The sequence below is a fragment of the Typha angustifolia genome, chromosome 12 (genome assembly GCF_048772165.1).
Source record: "Typha angustifolia cultivar Huaian chromosome 12, ASM4877216v1, whole genome shotgun sequence".
Taxonomy (NCBI): Eukaryota; Viridiplantae; Streptophyta; class Magnoliopsida; order Poales; family Typhaceae; genus Typha; species Typha angustifolia.
Genome location: NC_133250.1, coordinates 668,147 through 686,850, shown reverse-complemented (window position 1 = coordinate 686,850; position 18,704 = coordinate 668,147). Strand labels below are relative to the sequence as shown.

Here is an 18,704-nt window from a genome sequence, read left to right as displayed (position 1 = left end):
TGAAAAAAGACTCGGCTTTATAAAGCATCGACGCTCTTCTCTTAGCACGACCTTACTTGAACAGGATCTGTTCTATAGGCTCGTACCACTGTATCCTTTAGTGCAAAGGAGACAGGCAACAAAGTCTGGTGGATGAATCATGACTTCAGAACCAGAGCGTGATTAACGGCTACGATCTTTCGGGATTAACGCTGTAGAGGATCGTTCTCAGCTTTGGATTCTGTCCTGGTTGGGGTGGCTCTGAGGTTGTCTGACAGACTACAACAATTATTTTTTCCCTCCTGATAGGATTGATTGCGGGATGCGCGTTAGGTGTTCGATATATTGCTGGACAGAAACAATATACATAGCCAGAGTACTACTCTGCAGCCATTGACAACTAACAAAATTGTGACTCGAGGCTTAAAGAACTTCCAGTAGCTGGGCATATCCTTTAACTATTCAAATGATACATTCTGTCAAGCCCCGTTTTGCACTAAATTTCTAGTGATTTAAATATTCTGTTTTAGTCCCATATCGACTAGTGGTGATAAAAGATTCGGCTTTATAAGTCATCGACGCTCATCTCTAAGCACGACCTTACTTGAACAGGATCTGTTCTATAGGCTCGTACCACTGTATCCTTTGGTACAAAGGAGACAGGCAACCAAGTCTGGTGGATGAATCATGACCTCAGAACTAGAGCGTGATTAACGGCTACGATCCTTCGGATCAAATGCTGTAGAGGATCGTTCTCAGCTGGCTTCGGCAACCTGGGATGGTTCTGAGGTTGTCTGACAGACTCTCCCCAAATATTTAATTTCTTTTTGCTAATCGACTATATCAATGGATCACACCATTTTCTCTTCTAGAACAGAAACAAACAACGGTCAGAAAATTTATCACCAGTTATTCTGTTTCTAGACGGTGGTTGTTTAAACACATGTCAGTAACACAGCAGAGGAGGAATGGAGAAGAAGAATTAACATTCAAGACCATGATATCACACCGAGTGATTCAACCCAAAAACACAAATTGCCATCATCAGCAGAGGAATTCAAACACCTAAAAGACTGACCAGCTATTCAACCCAATTGACATGATCTTTCAACTACCAATTTTGGATTATTAACCAAACTCTATTAATCTACTTAACCCTGTAGTAGAATATTTTGAATGGAAAGCTACCAGAGGCCTTTTGGTGGATATAACAACCTCTCTCTAATTGCCCAATTATTATCCCATCAAACTTAACTACTTCATCTATCAAACCTCTCTTTCTTTAATAAATCCTATCCCTATCCCTCTCTCATCTCCCCCCCACCCCCCACCCCCACAATTAAGCCAGGCCAGGTCAAGCCATGGTCCATGGCTAGGACTCGGTCCAATCCGGAACGCCGCCAAAATTGAAAGCCCGAAAATACCCTCATGGCAGCCTCCCCTCCCACTCCCACATCATCCATGTGATGTCGTGGACGCCATGGTCATTTGACCAAACGTCTTGGGCCTAAACAATTTCCCCGGAAGTTGATCCCGGAAAGCAACTGCCGAGCCCCCCGAGCTTCCGTTTAAGAGAAGCAAGAGAGGAGGGAAGAGGCTAATTAGAGACAGAGTCCCATCGCCATTCGCCAGGAGAAACAAGTAGGCAAGAGAGAGAGAGAGAGAGAGAGAGAAGCCTTCTCGCGTTTGCGTCTCAAGATGTTGGGGGAATTCCTCACCAAAGTTCTTGTGTACGTTGTTTTCATTTCTTCAATCCTTCATCTTCTTTCTCTTTTGCTCTTTGTCCTTCAAAACTAATGTTATTGTTTTTCTTTTCCTTTTGCAGGTTGTTGTTTGGATTTGTTATTCCGGCGTTCGAGTGCTTCAAGATCGTCGAGCAGAGGCCTGGCCGCATCGATCAGCTCCGGTTCTGGTGCCAATACTGGTTAGTATTATTAACCCAAATCATTTCCTCTCTGAGAGAAATCAAGGGAAAAGGTTTCATTCCTTGACTTAGTTAAATCAGTTCTTGTGTTGGTCTGGTGATGATGCTGGATCGTTGTGTTCATGCCATGGATAATGGAGTTTAGGAATTCGGATTGATGACTAGTTTTTTGGATTGAATTTTTCTTTAGGGAGGAATTGGGTAGGATGTGCTTTCATGATACAGTGAAATGCCTCTTCTTTTATTGCTCTGGTCTTTTAAAATACCAATTCAATCAAGAGGTTTGATTGGGTATCTTAAAAACGAAAATTAATAAGGTTGGATCTACTGCACAATGGAATGGAGATTAGTCATTGCAGTCAAAATAATAGAAGCTTGTCAAATTTTTACTCTGACCAGTTCTTCTCAATTTTTTATTTTGACCATAATAGATCATTCCTAAACTTATCAGTATTTTTATAAGTTCAGCGTCTTCTTCTTATATAAACGTTACATGATCAACGTTTTTAGTGTTACAATAAAAAAAATAAAATAAAAAATAAAAGCCTTTTGATATTAAGTCTATGGATGATTTATTTTGGTAAAAAAATTAAGACATGGCACCAACCTTTAGTTTTAGTGTATCAGTTTCTTTCTATGGAGCATATTAGAAGGAAGAAAGGCTTTCCTATTGCCTGCATCTGTTTGTGGCTTTCTTTATTACTTTCTTTCTCTTGTTTAATCCAACAGAGTGTTTGAATGAAGAAAACTAAGTATACCAAGATGAAGTGGTTAGCACACTAATAATTTAGGGGGAATTAATTAATACTAAGAGGACTTAGTCTAATGGGACAAACAAATGCACAAGTTTTCCTGGAAGACTTTGGACATTAGTAGCTGCTAATGTGTCAGCTGGCTGATTTCCATAGAAAAGGACAAGTAATTACTCAAATTTGATCTGTACTAGTATGCTAGGATGTTTTATGATTACTTAGACATGATTTCAATAATCCCTATCAAGGGTTTTTTTTTTTGTTTAGAGGCATAATATATATGTACCATAGTTTTAGTTTTAGGTCAACTGCTTGTCTAAAAGAAAATTTTAATATTGCAGGATCATAGTTGCAATTGTGACAGCTTTAGGAGACAACTTTGCCTCATGGTAAGAACTAATTGTTGATAATTACTCCCTTAATTAACTACTTGTCATAATGGCTATATATAAATATTTTCTGTCCATGAAAGGTTGCCAATGTATGGAGAATTGAAGCTAGCCTTCTTTGTCTACTTATGGTATCCAAAGACAAAGGTAATTAATGGATAGAACTTCTTAAATAATGTACAATTATACCAAAATTTATGTGATGCTGATATGATTAATCTCATGTATATTATTCCACAGGGATCTGATCTCATCTATGACACCTTCCTGAAACCACTAGTGATGCAATATGAACCAGATATTGAGCAAAGGTTATGGAACTTGAGGGCTAGAGCAGGGCAACTTATAGTGTTCTACATCAGGAATTTTACTGATAAAGGAACAGAGTTGTTTCTTGAAACCCTCAACTATGTCATCTCTCGGAAACCTAAAGCATCGAGCACGGAGGTAACTTCTAGTTTACGGTTTTTTTTTTTAATCTCTGTCATGTCAGTGTTGTATTCACTATATCCGTAAGCAATAAAGATCGGCGATCTTAGATTGATTTCTTCGATAGTTGATGCAAATGGGATAGTTGAGCTACTAGCTTAGTTTTGCATTAACATAAGATATTGTTATGTTTTTGCATTTGTTTTAGATTATACAAATGAGTCCTTTAAACTTTGTGCCATTATACTTAAAACTCTTGTGCTTCCTCTTAATCTAATCAAAATATTCTCTCAATCTCGCAGGAGAACAAACTGCCAGGACTGCAGCCTATCATCCAACAGTTGCTGCCGGATGAGCCCAACTTTGTGGAGTTTAGAGGCGACGATCCACGTGTCAATCAACGACGGACACACCACAGGCGTTAAGAGGGTTAAAATTACCTGCTAAAAGAACAGATTAAAGAAAGAAAGATAGAATTTAGTGTAAATATTTAAAAGAGAGAGAATTAAATCATGAAAGGTGAAGATTTGTTTTTTTTTTAATTTTTAATTGTTAATTTGTTGAGCATCTATTGTTGTCCATCAATAACTATGTGTAGTTTATGAATACAGAATGGAAAGGGTAAAAATAGGAATTACTCCTAGTATGTTTATCTATTCTTGCAATTTAGAGTGGTAGTGATATGCAAAAGAAAAGGGCTAATCTGTGAATCACCACCTATATAATATTTCAACAGTTGCAGAAAACCACATCTTTCATATATTTATTTATCAAGATGTCAGAAAAACAAAAGAGTTTTTTTATTTTTTTTTTGGTGATAAGTTTGAAATTCAGGTGATGCAAAAATATATTAAGTCTCCATCCATAACCACATCTTTACGTTGATATTCTAAACTATAAAAAAATGAATCATTGTTAACAAAATAAATAACTAATTTACCAATATTGTTCCTCTCCTTTTGTTTTCTTTTAAAATAAAGTAAAATGATCCATGGAAGCTCTAAATTGATTAAATGACACTTATACGTTGTTATATATTTCTAACGAAATAAAAAAAAAATCTAATAGAATGAGCATTTTTAAAGGTTTAAGAGATAGAAGAATGTTCTTCAGAATAGTCTAGTTGGCGCTCATCCAATGGTGCTACTTGTCTCTTGTTCCTCCCTTCGAAATCCTCCTAAAATAATGGCCCAAGACGAAGCCCAAACTACGATTCTGGCCCAGTATTAGTTAGAGCTGACGCAAAGATCCTATCTTTCTCTCAAATCACTTGTCCAAAAGCTCTCTCGTACTACCGTGTTCTGCACGATGGCCACCGCAGCTCTCGTCTTCTCCACCCTCCCACCACTCACCAAACGCCGTCCTCTCCTGCAACCCAGGCGAGAGACCCAACTCCAAAACCTCAGGAATCGCGTCAAAATTCGCGCTTTGCAAGAAACGAAGGAGGAGTCGTCCAAGGCCACCTCCACGGCCGAGGAGGTCACGGAGAAGTATGGGCTCGAGCTTGGTCTTTGGAAGGTAATGGCTAAGGAGCTTTTAGTTAGACCCGAGAGCTTGGAATCAAGCGTTTTGAGATGGGTTTTTGGTGTTGCGTAGATCTTTAGCTCCAAGGAGGGAGGAGACGAGGAAGGGAAGGAGAAGTCTAAGACGGATCAGGCAAAGGAATTGTTGGCTAAGTATGGTGGGGCTTATCTAGCCACTTCAATTACCCTCTCTTTGATCTCTTTTACACTTTGCTACCTCCTCATAAGTGCTGGAATTGATGTCCAATCACTACTCGTCAAGGTAAACAAATTATTATTATTATTATTATTTTACAGATGCAATTATCTTCTATGTAGTTTAGATTAGAAGTGTAGCAATGTGTTATCTTTCCCTGTGGCAGATTGGAATTGCAACAGATGAGACTGGAGGAAAGGTGGGAACATTTGCCTTGGCCTATGCAGCACACAAGGCTGCGTCTCCAATTAGGTTTCCTCCCACAGTGGCCCTCACTCCAATTGTAGCCAGTTGGATTGGGAAGAAGGGAACTAAGGAGGAAAATTGAGCACAAACAAATACTCTACTTCAACCCTTTCTGCTGCTCTTCTTGTCTGCTTTCTCTTCTATATGACTTGCATGTAAACTTGAGAGATTATGGTGAGAGTTAAAGAAACTGAGCAAGTGAGCACCTGTAGAATATCTTTGTATGCTGACAGGATAAATATAATTCACTGTTTCTTTAATGAGTTGACTCTGCAAATGACCTGAAAGCAAGGTAAGTTATCTGATTGATTGGAGTAATTATGGCTATTACAGGACTAAAAACAACAGGGTTATGTAAGAGTTGAAATGAAATGACTAGACAAGTTGTGGAATACATAGAAGATGTAGTGATTTCCATGTTTCCTTCACTTAAGTTACATTTCACTGATGACGCCGCCGATTTATAGATTGGAATATACCTCCCAAAAAAGGCTTCAGAATAAAAGGCATCTAGATCGATTTGTGCCTCCTGTATGTTACCAGATATGCCACTAGTCTGTACATCAGCTTTGCGATTGAAGAGATACTTGGTTTTCCCTCATGTAATGGTTGTTTAGCTGCAGCCTGGAACGAAGATAATTTGCCACCCAATCGATGTCCTTGCTATGTTGCGCTTGGTGAACACGAGTGCCTCCAGCTATAAAATATCTGAACTTTAACTTCGACAAGTTCCTTCTATCTCTGAGTCGAGTTTGTACCTGCAGGGGCATCAATTACACCAGGCTGCTGATTACCTGGTCGAGGTGTACTAACCTCATCGGTTAGGAAATCATCTGAACAGAATCTGTCCATCCTATCCCATGGAATTTCTGCTGTGGTTGAAGTCAAGTACTTGTAGTTGCATGGAGAACACAAGTTATCTAATCGAAGAGATGAACGAAGAAGATTGATAATGAAATTCTTAAAAGGATACGTGCTGTCTTCCACATGTCAGTGATACTAACACCGGTATCTGATAAAAGCCAGTAGTCTGCATCAGTCTGCAAAACATCAAAGTTAAGCATACAATCTAAAAGAATGAAATTTTCTAATTTCAGCTCAGCGACACAAAGGATTGTTTTCCTAAGATAGGGAGAGGACTGTTCTTTTTTTATCCTTCATGCATGAGGAAGACTTTTAAGTACTGACGGTAATTTAGCTATGGAAGAAACACAGAACATCCAGCAACTTTTAAAGGGTGATACCTTGTTTCACAAATCATGTCAATACAATATGAAACCAAGGTAATAAAGTCTCTACCTCTTTCTGGGAAGGCTTTAAATATACTAAGCAAATTTAATAGTCATTTCAGGCCCACGAACTACTATTGGCATGTGCAAGACCTCAATTTGAAGAACCACACCACAAATTTTTAGGATATTGAACATTTAAAAAATAAACAATAAGAAACATAGATGTAGAAGAGGTGGCAACAACTTACAATGGAAGCACATTGATCAGACCAGAGCAATCTCAAGTAAAATAAGGTGAAATGTAATAAATTTACAAAAGATCAGATTGGTTACTCATGGGGAACAAGGAATATTTTCATACTGTATAATAAATCAAGCATTGGCAGCAAGTTTGCAAATTAGTGAAATCAAGAACTAAAATTAGCGTAGCTGTACGGAACTTACATCAACATCTGAAGGAACAATCTTCATCATCCCTCCAACATCTTGTGAGGCATTTAAATCCACAGGAATCCTTTGGCCATCTTGAATATTTATTTCATTTTCTTTACCTCTAATCAACTCTATACTTTCAGCCACTTCAGAGTTCTCAATGGGCCTTGAATTTGGCATATGAACTTGCTTTGGAGGTGTCTCCACACCACTCATCTCCTCAAATTTCTCCTCAAATTGACTAAAAATATTAGAAGAAAAAGAATCAGAACATATAGATACCATTTAAATGTGTCCCCTTGCTATACTTTGCATTTGCAATTTAGGTACCCGACTAGCAAAAAGGAACGTCACACTACCTAACTAGGTAAACATCTATTGGACCCATAGTACTTCTTAGGACGATTCTATATCTTCTCTGAGGATAATCAGCAGCCTGCATGTGGGGAGAAAACTTACTCAAAAATTACGACTTAATAAAGTGCACATTTAAGTCATATTCCTTAATCTTGCTTTTCCATACCTCATCGGGATCTGGGACTTCCAGAGTAGTACCATGTGGTGCTTTTATTGCAATTAGGGTTTGATTCTGCAAATAAAGAAAGCATATTAATTACGATGGCTTAGTACAGAAGCTGAGATACCTGTGATGGCGTTGAAAGGCAGTTTATACAACAAAGAAATACTTTTACGAGCCAAACAGCCAGACCTGAAAGCAAGGAAGTCCCTTGATGTCATCTTCAGTCACATAGAGCCACCTACAGGAATAGACCGACAATCAAATTGACTGTCAAAGACATGGTTAACCCAAACATCTTGGGACAAATAACTGCAGATTAAGGCAATTACTTTTGATTATTTTCATCTTCTGTAAGCGCCCTTAACTTTTCTCGCATTTCGCTGCATACAATGTAAAGTTTCAGAGGATATTGCAAGTATAACATATAGAAGATCAATCGAGAAGTTTGACCAGCTGCCAACCTAATACATTCGTCTAAGTTCTGCTCCTGCAAAGTGAGATTTTCAACTTCTGCCTGAGAAAAAAGGGAAGGGTAAGAAACTAGATTCAGCCATCTTCATTCATGCCAAGTACATATATAAAGCAGATGGCTTAGCACCTCAGGTTTCAGTAATATGCAGTGAAAGGATAATGATTTAGACTACAAGCAAGAAAATGCATGCAAGCACAGTACCTGTAAAATAGAAACGTCATTGTTAACGGCTCCTGGCCTTGAGTCATCTAGTCCTCTGTCAGAAGCTGCAGATGTTAGTAGTATAAAGGACAAGCACATAGGAAAATGATTGGAATATGAAAGAAAGCGTATATTACTTCCAACGGATTCTGTTCTTAAGTTTCTTCTCTATCAACCCTATCCCTTCAAGAACATTAGTTATATCATATATCCGCCTCTTTTGCACCTGTAAGATCAGAAATCATTTCTTAAGGATACCTGAAGGACAGAAGTATACATCATTTAATCAGTAATGGTACTTTAACCTCCAATGTTTCTGCAGCTTTATTCAAATCAAGTATGCCATCCTGAGCATGCTTAAGCAAATTGACGAATTTTTTTGTCAAGAGTCCTGGAAAATTTGCAAAGAGAACTGTCAGTATTGCAGAGAAGGAAATCTACAAATAAGCTTTCCAGATCTAATGCTTCTGAATTTTTGTCAAGTGAAAGATGATTTACAATTGGATTCTCCAGTATATGATAACAACTTCTAAACTAAAGACAACTGAAATCACCTAGCGAGCTGTCATAACGGCAGGTACCAACAGGAGTTAGTGGATTGCTAGAAGGGGAACCTGCAAAGGACAAAGATGATACATTTTAAACCCCCAGCCATGTCAATGTAGTCCAAAATTTCTGACATCAGAAGTTCTCAGTAGTCAGGACAAATGTCCAATGATGTAAACAAAAGTGTAGCCAAATTCCAACAAAAGGAAAATAGAATCTGTAAAACAACAACTAGCTATAAATTGTCCAAGAATGAATATTACTCACCAGCATTTGACATAGGGGTCTGTGGACCTGCTTTATTGTACTTTGCACCTTTGGACTTGCCATACAATTTACCACCTTTTCCTGATACTGGCGTAAGAAGTGGACTGGTGACTGCTTCAGCATATCCTGCACTACTCATCCATTCGACCGATTCAGCAGCCTCATTTTCCTCTTGCTCAGCTTTTCGTTTCAGCTGCAAAGAAAATAGTATTGTAATTGAATATGTTCATATGCTGTAGTATAAAACTATAAATCATATCAATTCCAAAGATTAAAGATAAAATATCCTATGATAAAATGGTGACCTCACATGATATGCAGCAAGTCATACTGATGAAGAATATTATTACTTTTGATCAACTATCTGCTTTACTAATAAACTGTAAAACTCATAATAAAAAATGCTAAGAATGCAGTTCGTGGAATGCAGTCTAATAATAAACAAGCAGTCACGCCTACACAAACAATTAGAGTAACAAACTACACACATGCATATGCAGATATAATGAAATTAAGTGAGAAGTTAAGCGACACATTAGATGTGCGAACAAAGTGACTAGTAGAAGTAAGCCATTTGAACCTTCTTATCGAACTTGAATTAATGGTATCTCTTGATGAGAGCTTCCATGTTTCTTCTACCGTAAAAAAAAAGTTCAACATCCAGCCTGATCTTCAAGACCTTTGAAACGAGAGCCAAAAGAACTCCTTTCATCGTAGCAGCTAATCAGTTGGTTCCCTTTAGCATTTCTCCTCTCAGTAAGCTTAATAATCAATTAATCTAAAAAGTAAAAAAACATTAATACCTAGCCACATATACATTTCAGTGTCCTTGAAAAATAAAAAGGACTCCCAACTCATGCTTGCAGCAAATTCTCCATACCAATTTATAGATGTTCACATTTGAAATTCAACACTCATTGCATTTCCACAAGACCAGCATAGACCTGAACTTCTATCACTCAGGAAGCTCAAAACACAGCAGTAGACAAATATAAATCTTTTACACTTCGGTCTCTTTGTCTTTATTAATAAAAATCCGTAGAAAGTGTTGCAGAACAAAAAGCATATCCTTCCTCTAATTAAAGCATTTCACCGCCTGTCTTTTTACTCAATTCAAGTGAACCTAGTACGTGACGAGCACATCAGGATTACCAAAATCTGCATCAGTGCGTATAGTTAAAAGGCTTTGTACAGCATCCAAGGCAGTACTTCCTACAATCATTCTTTCTTGCAAGTCAGGTTAGCTATCATTTAGACTCACGGACTCACTATAACATAGATCTCAAATGACAAAGATACTTTGCACAACCCGGAATTTCCTTAAACCAAACAATACCTAAGAAAAAGCAACCATTTTTTACTTCACTTGAACTACAAAACACACGTAAAAACCCAACGCGACAAATTCTATTCTCATCTCAAGCCACAGCAGTAACACCGAAACCTCCACAGGAAACTCACTGGTGTCTTGATGACTAGGGCATCGGTCATGTCATCTCGACGGCCATCAGCCGAGAAGCGGTGGTACTCGTCCGGCGCTAAGAACGGCGGCCTCGCCGACGGGAACGGCACATGCCGCGGCGGCGGCGGCTGGGAGATCTGCCTCGGCTGCTGCGCCGCCATCAAATCCAGCACAATCGCCCACCAAAATCCCACCAATAAACACCCGATCTTGCTATAGAACACCTGAAACCCGATCGGAAACGAATCCGAGGCCCAAACCCTCGATTCTGGTCGGATTCGGCGCGGAATCACGAGGGGACGACGAATCGGCGGCGGAGATCTCGACTCGCCGGCGGCGATGGCGAGGGGGAGGAGGTGGAGAAACCCTAACCCGATCGAAGATCTGGAGAGGAGAGGAGAGAGAGAGAGAGAGAGTAGGAGAAGAGGGGTTAAAAGGGGGAGAGCAGAAAACGAGGGAAGGGAGGGAAATTATAAGAGTTCGGACTTCGGACTCCTCTCATAGATATGGAGGGAAGGCGTGATGGAATAATATTAGAAAAAATTACTAAATATAGCAACGAAATTTACTAATTGCCAGAGAAAATAAAAAAGAGAGAGACCCCTTTCAGGTTTATGCACGAAATCAACGGTCGTGATTTGCAAATCACGACCTACATTTCATCTTATGCAAAACGCCCCCTCTATTTCAGGTATATTTAAACGGACAGGGATTGAATTACAAATAACTGAAAAACATAGTCCTGATAAAAAATTAATAAAAATGTAGGGTGCCGTTTTAAAAAAATAAAATAAACGGAGAATTTTCTCTCCTCAATTTCCAACCCAGTAAAGGAAGGCTGGCTCTCTCGTTCGAATCGGCGATGCGCGCGCCTTTGGGTCGTCGTCTCCTCGCGATCTTTTGGGCCCTGGGCTAACGCACGCCGCGGGATTTGGCGGGCGGTGTACCGAGCGAAGCACGTGAGCTGAGGCAACTCCTTTACTCACGTGACAAGCACGTACTGGGCTTTTGGGCGTCTTTTTTTGGGGTGGGGGTCCACCTAGAACCAAGATGAGTTGACTAATTATTATTCTGGATCCTAACACTATCAAAGTTGTCTGGACTGTGCGACAGTGGGAGTAGAAAAGATTAATTTGCAAGAGTTGGTGGAGATGTTGGAATGGCAGCTTGTTTTAATTTGGAATATGTGGGCTTAAATGGAACAGTAGAACATTTCAGAACACAAATTCAAAGAATTTATCGAGAGATTATTTATTATCTTTCATCAACAACAAAGAGTGGTAACAAATAAAGTGACAAAAAAGAATGGATGTAAGATGGTAGTATGAGTTATGTATAATAGTTATTTAGACATTTGAATGGACTCTTTAACAAACTAATTGGCTTGTAAACCAAAGATGACACCAGCGTGTGCATCAACACCTCCATCGGCGAAATACATCTCCCTCAGCTTCCTGAACACCTGAGCGGTGAGGAGGGCGTCTGAACCCGCCTGGTGAGACAACCCCGCCGCCCGTCGGACGTCCAATAAGCTCGCCATCTTCTCGAGTCCGCCGTACAATCCGTCGCAGTGCCTCATCATATGCTTCATGTCGTAGACGTTCTCCGTTCCGAAGAAGAAGTCGAGGTGGTTCATGAACTCTCCCATGTCGTCGGGGAGATGGCCCCTGTTCCCTCCGATCAAAATCTTGATGAGATAGGCGAAATCGTAGGCACTGTGGAAGGTCACCCATTTGACAGAGGTGTTGCAGAGCAGCCCCGACCTCATCAACAACTGGCCGAGATATGCCGAGTTTATCCCGCAGCACCGCAGCAGCTCAAAATCAATGCCTTGGCATCGCAACAGCTCGATCGACTCCGGGTTGTGGGGATGGTACCGGAGATCGAATCCCCCGATGTTGATTTCCCACACGTATCGCTTGGCTCCGTCGGTGCCGAGGTCAGGGAGGCGGCCCTCGGCGTCGGTCAGGGTGATGCCCACTTGGAGGAGTTGGAGTTCGTCGACGTTGGCTTTGATGAGGGTGTACCGCTCCTCCGGAGTCAGCTGGGAAGGGTGGTAGCCGTCGGCGACGTAGATAACGCCGGGGAATTCGGTGTCCATGGAGGCGAACGGGAACTCGCCGACGACGGAGCGGATTAGACTGAACTCGTATTCCGCGTTCCCCGTCCAAACAGATCGGACGACAACCGGGCATTTTTCCATCTCCATTGGTGATCTCTCTCTATCTCTATCTCTAGCTCTCTCTCTCTGTCTCTGGCTCCCTCTGGCTCCATTTCTGAAGTTAATTTATAGGGTTTTAGACCCGGATCCGACTGGGATTCGGGTAGTGACGAATCCGAGTCGGGTTCGATTATTGTACCGAATCCGAGTTGGGTTCGATTATTGTACCGAATCCGACTCAGAGAACGTGCGTTAATTATTATTATTATTATTATTATTATTATTATTATTATTTAATTTCCTTTTTTATTATTATTCTATTTATTTCCTTTATTATTTCGGTTAATAATAATAATAATAATAATAATAATAATTATTATTATTATTATTATTATTATTTCTTACTTTGTTATTTTTTTTTCTTATTTTGTTTTCTTAGTTATTATTATTTCTTTTATTATTTCCTTTTATTATTATCATTATTATTATTATTATTATTATTTCTTACTTCGTTATTTATTTATTTTTTCTTATTTTGTTTTCTTAGTTATTATTAATTCTTTTATTATTATTATTATTATTATTATTATTATTATTATTATTATTATTATGGTTAATTGCGTTGATACTTATTAAACTATATTCGGTTTTCACGGAGACCTCCTAAATATTTTTAAGTTACAATGTCACCCCTAAATTTTGGGGCAAAGTGAAATAGTAACAACAACGACAGAAATATTATTAATTTAAAAAAAATAAAATAGTAAATATCTTACCCTCTTCTCTCTCCTGTCTTCTATCTTACTCTCTTCTCTCTCCTATCTTCACTCATTCTACCTTTGGAATTTGGCAATGCGTGAGCAAAATAGGGGTGGCAAAATTTGACCCGACCTGATAACCCGACATGATAACCCGGCTCTTAATCGAGTTTGGGTTTAGTATAATCGGGTTCGGGACGTAAACGGGTCAACCCGTCTAACCCATTTAATAATCGAGTCGTGTTCAAGTTTATACTACCGAATCGTTTTGACCCGTTTGACCCGTTTAAGCATACGGGTCGAATTGGATCAGGTCGGGTCAACCCGCTAACCCGTTTAACCCGTTTAATATATATATAAACTAAAACCCTAGATCTAATTACACCTACCCTAACACCACCTCTTCATTTTTCAATCCTCTCCAGCTGCCTCAACGAAAAGGGGGGAAAAAATTCGCCCGCCTCCACCTTAGTCTCCGTCTGCCGCCTCCGCTTTAGCCCCCGTCTATATCGCCTCCACCTTCACCCCCGTCTCTACTGCCTTCGCCTTCGCCCCCATCTCTGTCGCCTCCGCCTTCGCCCCCATCTCTGCCGCCTCCGCCTTCGTCTCTGTTTGCCGCCTTCACCTCCGTTTGCCGCCTCGTCCTTAGCCTCCATTTGCCGCCTTCGCCTTTGCCCCCATCTCTGCCGCCTCCGTCCGCTGCCTTTGCCTTCACCTCTGCCTCCGTCTACTGCCTTTGCCTCCGTCTATCGCCTCCGCTTACATTTGCCGCCTCCGCCTTGTTAATTGCATAACCGGGAGTTCTGTTCCCTTCTCCCCGTCGACTTCAAATCTAGCAACTCCTCCCGGTGGCTGTCGTTGGCGCTCGTCTTGAAGTAGCGGCTGCTCTTCTTTGTGCTCGGGATCTAACTAAAATTAATAGAATTATAATTTTTATGTTTGAATGAGTTTAATGATGAAAGTAGGTTAATTTGTTTGTTAACGCATTATTTTTATAGAATAAAATTTAAATTTTATATAAGGTAATCGGGTTAGACGGGTTGTGTTATTGTGTTGTGTTAACACAACCCGTTTATTAAACAGGTTAGACGAGTCGTGTTACCATGTCGTGTTAACACAACTCGTTTATTAAACAGGTTAGACAGGTCGTGTTGTGTTACCCGTTTAATAATCGGGTCATGTTCGTGTCTAATAAATGCAACCCGTTTATTAATCGGGTCATGTTCGTGTTAGGATAAAGTTGACCCAACCCCAATTTGACCCGACCCAAACCCGCTTAACTCGACCCGATTACCACCCCTAAAGCGGAAGGGTGATGATAGCAAGCTCGTCGCGACCTTCCCTCCCACGCAACCTGGCAGTGAGCTGGCTGTAGCCTCCCTATCCCATGCGATATAGTAGTGAGTAGCAAGCTCATCACGACCTCCCCATCCCACGCATTGTGGCAGCGAGCTCATAGCGGCCTCCCATCCACAAGGCGCAACAGCGACCTCGCTGCAGCCTCCCTTTCCTACGCAATCGATAGCAAGCTCATCGTAGCCACCCCATCCCACATGGCGTGGTAGCCGTCGGAGATGTAGATGACGCCGAGGAATTTGGCGTCCATGGAGGCGAACAGGAATTCGCAGATGATGGAGCAGATTAGATTGAACTCGTATTTCGCGTTTCCCATCCAAACAGATCGGATGACAATCGGACATTTCTCCATTTCCATTATATCGAGTGCTCTGGCTCTCTCTGTCTCTAGCTCTTTCTCTCTGTCTCTGGCTTATTGATTGTTTTATCCATTTCTTACCTTTATTTATAGGTTTTAGTTTGAATCGGAGTCGTATTTAGGTAGTGTACCGGAATTCGACTCAAACTAGGTTAAAGTATTATTATTATTAAACGGGTTAGATGACGCCGGGGAATTTGGCGTCCATGGAGGCGAACAGGAATTTGCAGATGATGGAGCGGATTAGATTGAACTCGTATTTCGCGTTTCCCGCCCAAACGGATCAAACGACAACCGGACATCTCTCGGTCTCTAGCTCTTTCTCTCCGTCTCTAGCTCATTAATTGTTTTGTCCATTTCTTACCTTTATTTGTAGGTTTTAATTTGAATCAGAGTCGGATTCGGGTAGTGTACCCGAATTCGACTCCACCTGGGTTAAAGTATTATTATTATTGTTATTTTTTATTTCCTTTGTTATTATTATTATTTTTTATTTCCGTTAATTATTATTATTACCATTGCTATTATTTTTTTATTTTTTATTTTTATTTTCTTTAGTTATTAAGAAAATAATAATTAAAGGAAATAAAAATAAAAATATAATAATAATAATATTATTATTATTATTATCTATTTTTTATTTTTTTAACTATTATTTCCTTTAATTGAACGTCCATTTCTTAGCATTATATATAGTCTTTAATTTCAATCGGACTCGAATGAGGAGTTGGAGTTCGTCAACGTTGGCCTTGATGAGGGTGTACCGCTCCTCCGGGGTCAGTTGGGAAGGGTGGTAGCCGTCGGAGACGTAGATAATGCCAGGGAATTCGGTGTCCATGGAGGCGAATGGGAATTCGCGGACAATGGAGAGAATTAGACTGAACTCATATTCCGCGTTCCCCGCCCAAACAGATCGGACGACAACCGAGCATTTCTCCATCTCCATTAATAATCTCTCTGTCTCTAGCTCTCTCTCCATCTCTGGCTCTCTCTGTGGCTCTAATTATTTTTTCCTTTCTTACCTTTATTTATAGGGTTTTAATTTGAATTCGAGTCGGATTCGGGTAGTGACGGATTCGAGTATTGTACCCGAATCCAACTCAAACTGGGAGAACCTCGTTAAAGTGTTATTATTATTTTTAAATTTCCTTTAATAATAATAGTTTCCTTTATTATTATTATTATTATTATTATTTCTTCCTTTATTTTTTTAATGTTATTTTTTATATTTTATATTTTTCTTATTTTGTTTTCTTTAGTTATTATTACTTCCTTTTATTACTATTACTATTATTATTATTATTATTATTATTATTATTATTATTATTATTATTATTATTATTATTATTATTATTATGGTTAATTATGTTGATACCCATTAAACTATATCCGGTTTTCACGGAGACCCTCTAAACTTTTTTAAGTTATAATGTCACTCCTAAATTTTGGTGCAAAGGGAAACAGTAACGATGGTGACAAAAAATGTGTAATGACCAACTATACCCTTAATTAATATATCACAATATTATTAATTTTAAAAAAAATTAAAATAGTAAATATTTTAGCCTCTTCTCTCTCCCGTCTTCTCACTCTCTTCTCTCTCCCGTCTCCACTCATTCTACCTTTGACATCGGGCAATGCGTGAGCGGGAGGGTGACGATAGCAAGCTCGCCGTGGCCTCCCCTCCCACACGGCCCAACAGTAAGCTCGTCGCAGCCTCCTCGTCCCACGCGATACAATAGTGAGTAGCAAGCTTATCGCGGCCTCCCCATCCCACGTAGTGTGGCAGCGAGCTCACAGCGGCCTCCCCATCCACGCAGCGCAACAGACCTCGCTATGGCCTCCCCTTTCCACACGATCGATAGCAAGCTCATCGTAGCCTCCCTGTCCCACACTACGTGGCAGTGAGCATGCTATGGCCTCCCAATCACATGCGGCACAACATTTGGGGGAAGGAGAGAATATAAGCGAGGGAAGGACGGTGGGAGAAAATAGGGTGGTGACGTTGTGGAGTAGAGGAAGAAGATTGAATATAATATTAAGAAAAATTAATTTTTTTATTAGAATATTTTTTATCCTAATTTAATTAATGGGTTGTGTAAAGATTACAAGGGCATTAGGTCATTTAAAATTAATTTCGTTGATATAACTACCACATAAGCTAATTCGTCTAATATTTTTGATGGTACACTAACGAAAGGGTGACATTAAAATTTTTAGGGTGTTTAGGGGTGACATTGTAATTTAAAAAAGTTTAGGGGGTTTTCGTGAAAATCGGGTATAATTCAAAGTGTTCAGATAATTAACCCTTATATTATTATTATTATTTCCTTTGATTATGTATTGATTATGAAATAGACTCAAAAGATTAAAAATTGAACCCCGTGGTGCATATTAGTGAAGATTATTCACTATATAATATTGACAATATAGACAAAAACTAACAGATATAATTAAATATATATAAGACTACAACTAAACTCTTCTGATGATAAAGTATACATCTTCATATATAAAGATACACAATTAACTAAGATAACACTAACTAAAGATTTAACTTCTAGAACACTTGCACTCCATAGAGTATACCAGTACGTTGGTTAAACTGCTATGAAGACTTGCCCTGTGAGAAGGGCATCAAACCCCGCCTAATGAGACCTCCCTATAATCCTCTCAACATGCAGTAATCTCGCTGTCTACTCTAATCCTCCGTAGATTCCATCACAATATTGAATAATATTCTTCACATTGTAAATCTGATTCCCGGAGAAGACAAAGACCAATTGCATGAAATCTACGAATTTATCAGGAAATTTTCCATCGATCAAATACTTGAAGATTTAGGCAAAGTCATAAGTGCTATGGAAGTTGATCTAGCGAATTGAGTCGTTGCAAACAAGGCGTGACTCCATGAATAACAAAGCGAAGTGTTGCGGGTCGATTCTGTAGTAATGGAGATGTGCATGGTTGATGCCTTACAACACCAATAAATTTAAGGATGTCGGGTTGTGGGGTTGGCGGTGAATATCGAACCCAAGGAGGTTGAACTCCCAAACGTAGTGCATGGCGTTGCCTGTCCTAAGGTCGGGAAGTTTGTCATTCATATTGGAAAGGGTGATGTTGATGCTGACTTGGATGAGCTGAAGCGCGTCGACGTTATTCTTAATAAGAGCATAGCGTTCGTCGATAGTATGATGAGGGATGCTGACGAGAGACATAAACAACTCCAAGAAACTCGATGTCCATAGAGATAAAGGGGTAGCGATAGAGAAGAGAGTGAATTAGCTGCACTCATAATCAACATTCATGACCCAAACTGAATGCACTTGTACATTAGCGATCCTTATTCCTCACCAACTCTCCAAATCCGACTCCTCCTCCAATCCTCTACTTCTCATCCACCTCACTCTTTCTCCTCGATCCCTAATACTAACATATCTGACCCTAATAACCCCGACCCGCCTCTCCCTCCCGCCCTCTTCTTGAAGAAACCCCTAAGAT

The 18,704-nt window shown here is 39.8% G+C and overlaps 4 protein-coding genes and 2 non-coding genes across 7 annotated transcripts; 4 read left to right on the top strand and 2 right to left on the bottom strand.

Annotated features, from left to right (window-relative positions):
• The first annotated feature begins 46 nt into the window (after positions 1–46).
• On the top strand, positions 47–260 carry LOC140772766 (small nucleolar RNA U3). The gene has a single exon (XR_012106343.1). It is a non-coding gene; the product is annotated as a small nucleolar RNA U3 (small nucleolar RNA).
• A 313-nt stretch (positions 261–573) lies between these two features.
• LOC140772765 (small nucleolar RNA U3) lies at positions 574–783 on the top strand. The gene has a single exon (XR_012106342.1). It is a non-coding gene; the product is annotated as a small nucleolar RNA U3 (small nucleolar RNA).
• A 597-nt stretch (positions 784–1,380) lies between these two features.
• On the top strand, positions 1,381–4,121 carry LOC140771908 (putative HVA22-like protein g). The gene is made up of 6 exons (XM_073113736.1): positions 1,381–1,709; positions 1,805–1,903; positions 2,997–3,044; positions 3,128–3,191; positions 3,285–3,491; positions 3,776–4,121. Exons 1-6 carry the CDS (start codon positions 1,678–1,680, stop codon positions 3,896–3,898), a joined length of 573 nt encoding a protein of 190 aa, XP_072969837.1. The 5' UTR covers positions 1,381–1,677; the 3' UTR covers positions 3,899–4,121.
• A 600-nt stretch (positions 4,122–4,721) lies between these two features.
• On the top strand, positions 4,722–5,698 carry LOC140771909 (uncharacterized). Its single transcript, XM_073113737.1, has 3 exons — positions 4,722–4,991; positions 5,070–5,258; positions 5,359–5,698. The coding sequence occupies exons 1-3, from the start codon at positions 4,782–4,784 to the stop codon at positions 5,518–5,520; spliced, it is 561 nt and encodes a 186-aa protein (XP_072969838.1). The 5' UTR covers positions 4,722–4,781; the 3' UTR covers positions 5,521–5,698.
• Positions 5,699–5,720: 22 nt separating this feature from the next.
• LOC140771907 (transcription factor E2FA-like) lies at positions 5,721–11,068 on the bottom strand. Of its 2 annotated transcripts, none has more exons than XM_073113733.1 (14): positions 10,570–11,068; positions 9,109–9,301; positions 8,850–8,909; positions 8,601–8,686; positions 8,433–8,521; positions 8,296–8,350; positions 8,084–8,136; positions 7,952–8,002; positions 7,812–7,860; positions 7,626–7,691; positions 7,462–7,538; positions 7,115–7,343; positions 6,412–6,478; positions 5,721–6,310 (listed from the first exon to the last, which is right to left on the bottom strand). In XM_073113733.1, exons 1-14 carry the CDS (start codon positions 10,729–10,731, stop codon positions 6,174–6,176), a joined length of 1,374 nt encoding a protein of 457 aa, XP_072969834.1. In that variant the 5' UTR covers positions 10,732–11,068; the 3' UTR covers positions 5,721–6,173. The 2 variants fall into 2 exon arrangements, with proteins under 2 accessions (XP_072969834.1, XP_072969835.1); XM_073113734.1 differs by having other exon boundaries at positions 5,721–6,307.
• An 841-nt stretch (positions 11,069–11,909) lies between these two features.
• Positions 11,910–12,802, bottom strand: LOC140772562 (probable CCR4-associated factor 1 homolog 11). The gene has a single exon (XM_073114692.1). The coding sequence runs from the start codon at positions 12,777–12,779 to the stop codon at positions 11,946–11,948; it is 834 nt and encodes a 277-aa protein (XP_072970793.1). The 5' UTR covers positions 12,780–12,802; the 3' UTR covers positions 11,910–11,945.
• Between the last annotated feature and the right edge of the window lie 5,902 nt (positions 12,803–18,704).

Bases quoted from the DNA above. Each gene is read 5' to 3' on its own strand.
- LOC140771909 (XM_073113737.1), top strand. From the start codon at position 4,782: ATGGCCACCGCAGCTCTCGTCTTCTCCACCCTCCCACCACTCACCAAA. The intron at 4,992-5,069 runs GTAATGGCTAAG...GGTGTTGCGTAG, and splicing joins TCGAGCTTGGTCTTTGGAAG to ATCTTTAGCTCCAAGGAGGG. The intron at 5,259-5,358 runs GTAAACAAATTA...TCCCTGTGGCAG, and splicing joins TCCAATCACTACTCGTCAAG to ATTGGAATTGCAACAGATGA.
- LOC140772562 (XM_073114692.1), bottom strand. From the start codon at position 12,779: ATGGAGATGGAAAAATGCCCGGTTGTCGTCCGATCTGTTTGGACGGGG.
- LOC140771908 (XM_073113736.1), top strand. From the start codon at position 1,678: ATGTTGGGGGAATTCCTCACCAAAGTTCTTGT. The intron at 1,904-2,996 runs GTTAGTATTATT...TTAATATTGCAG, and splicing joins CGGTTCTGGTGCCAATACTG to GATCATAGTTGCAATTGTGA. The intron at 3,192-3,284 runs GTAATTAATGGA...ATTATTCCACAG, and splicing joins TATGGTATCCAAAGACAAAG to GGATCTGATCTCATCTATGA.
- LOC140771907 (XM_073113733.1), bottom strand. From the start codon at position 10,731: ATGGCGGCGCAGCAGCCGAGGCAGATCTCCCAGCCGCCGCCGCCGCGG. The intron at 8,910-9,108 runs GTGAGTAATATT...TGTCCTTTGCAG, and splicing joins GACCCCTATGTCAAATGCTG to GTTCCCCTTCTAGCAATCCA. The intron at 7,344-7,461 runs GTAGTGTGACGT...TAATATTTTTAG, and splicing joins ATAGATGTTTACCTAGTTAG to TCAATTTGAGGAGAAATTTG.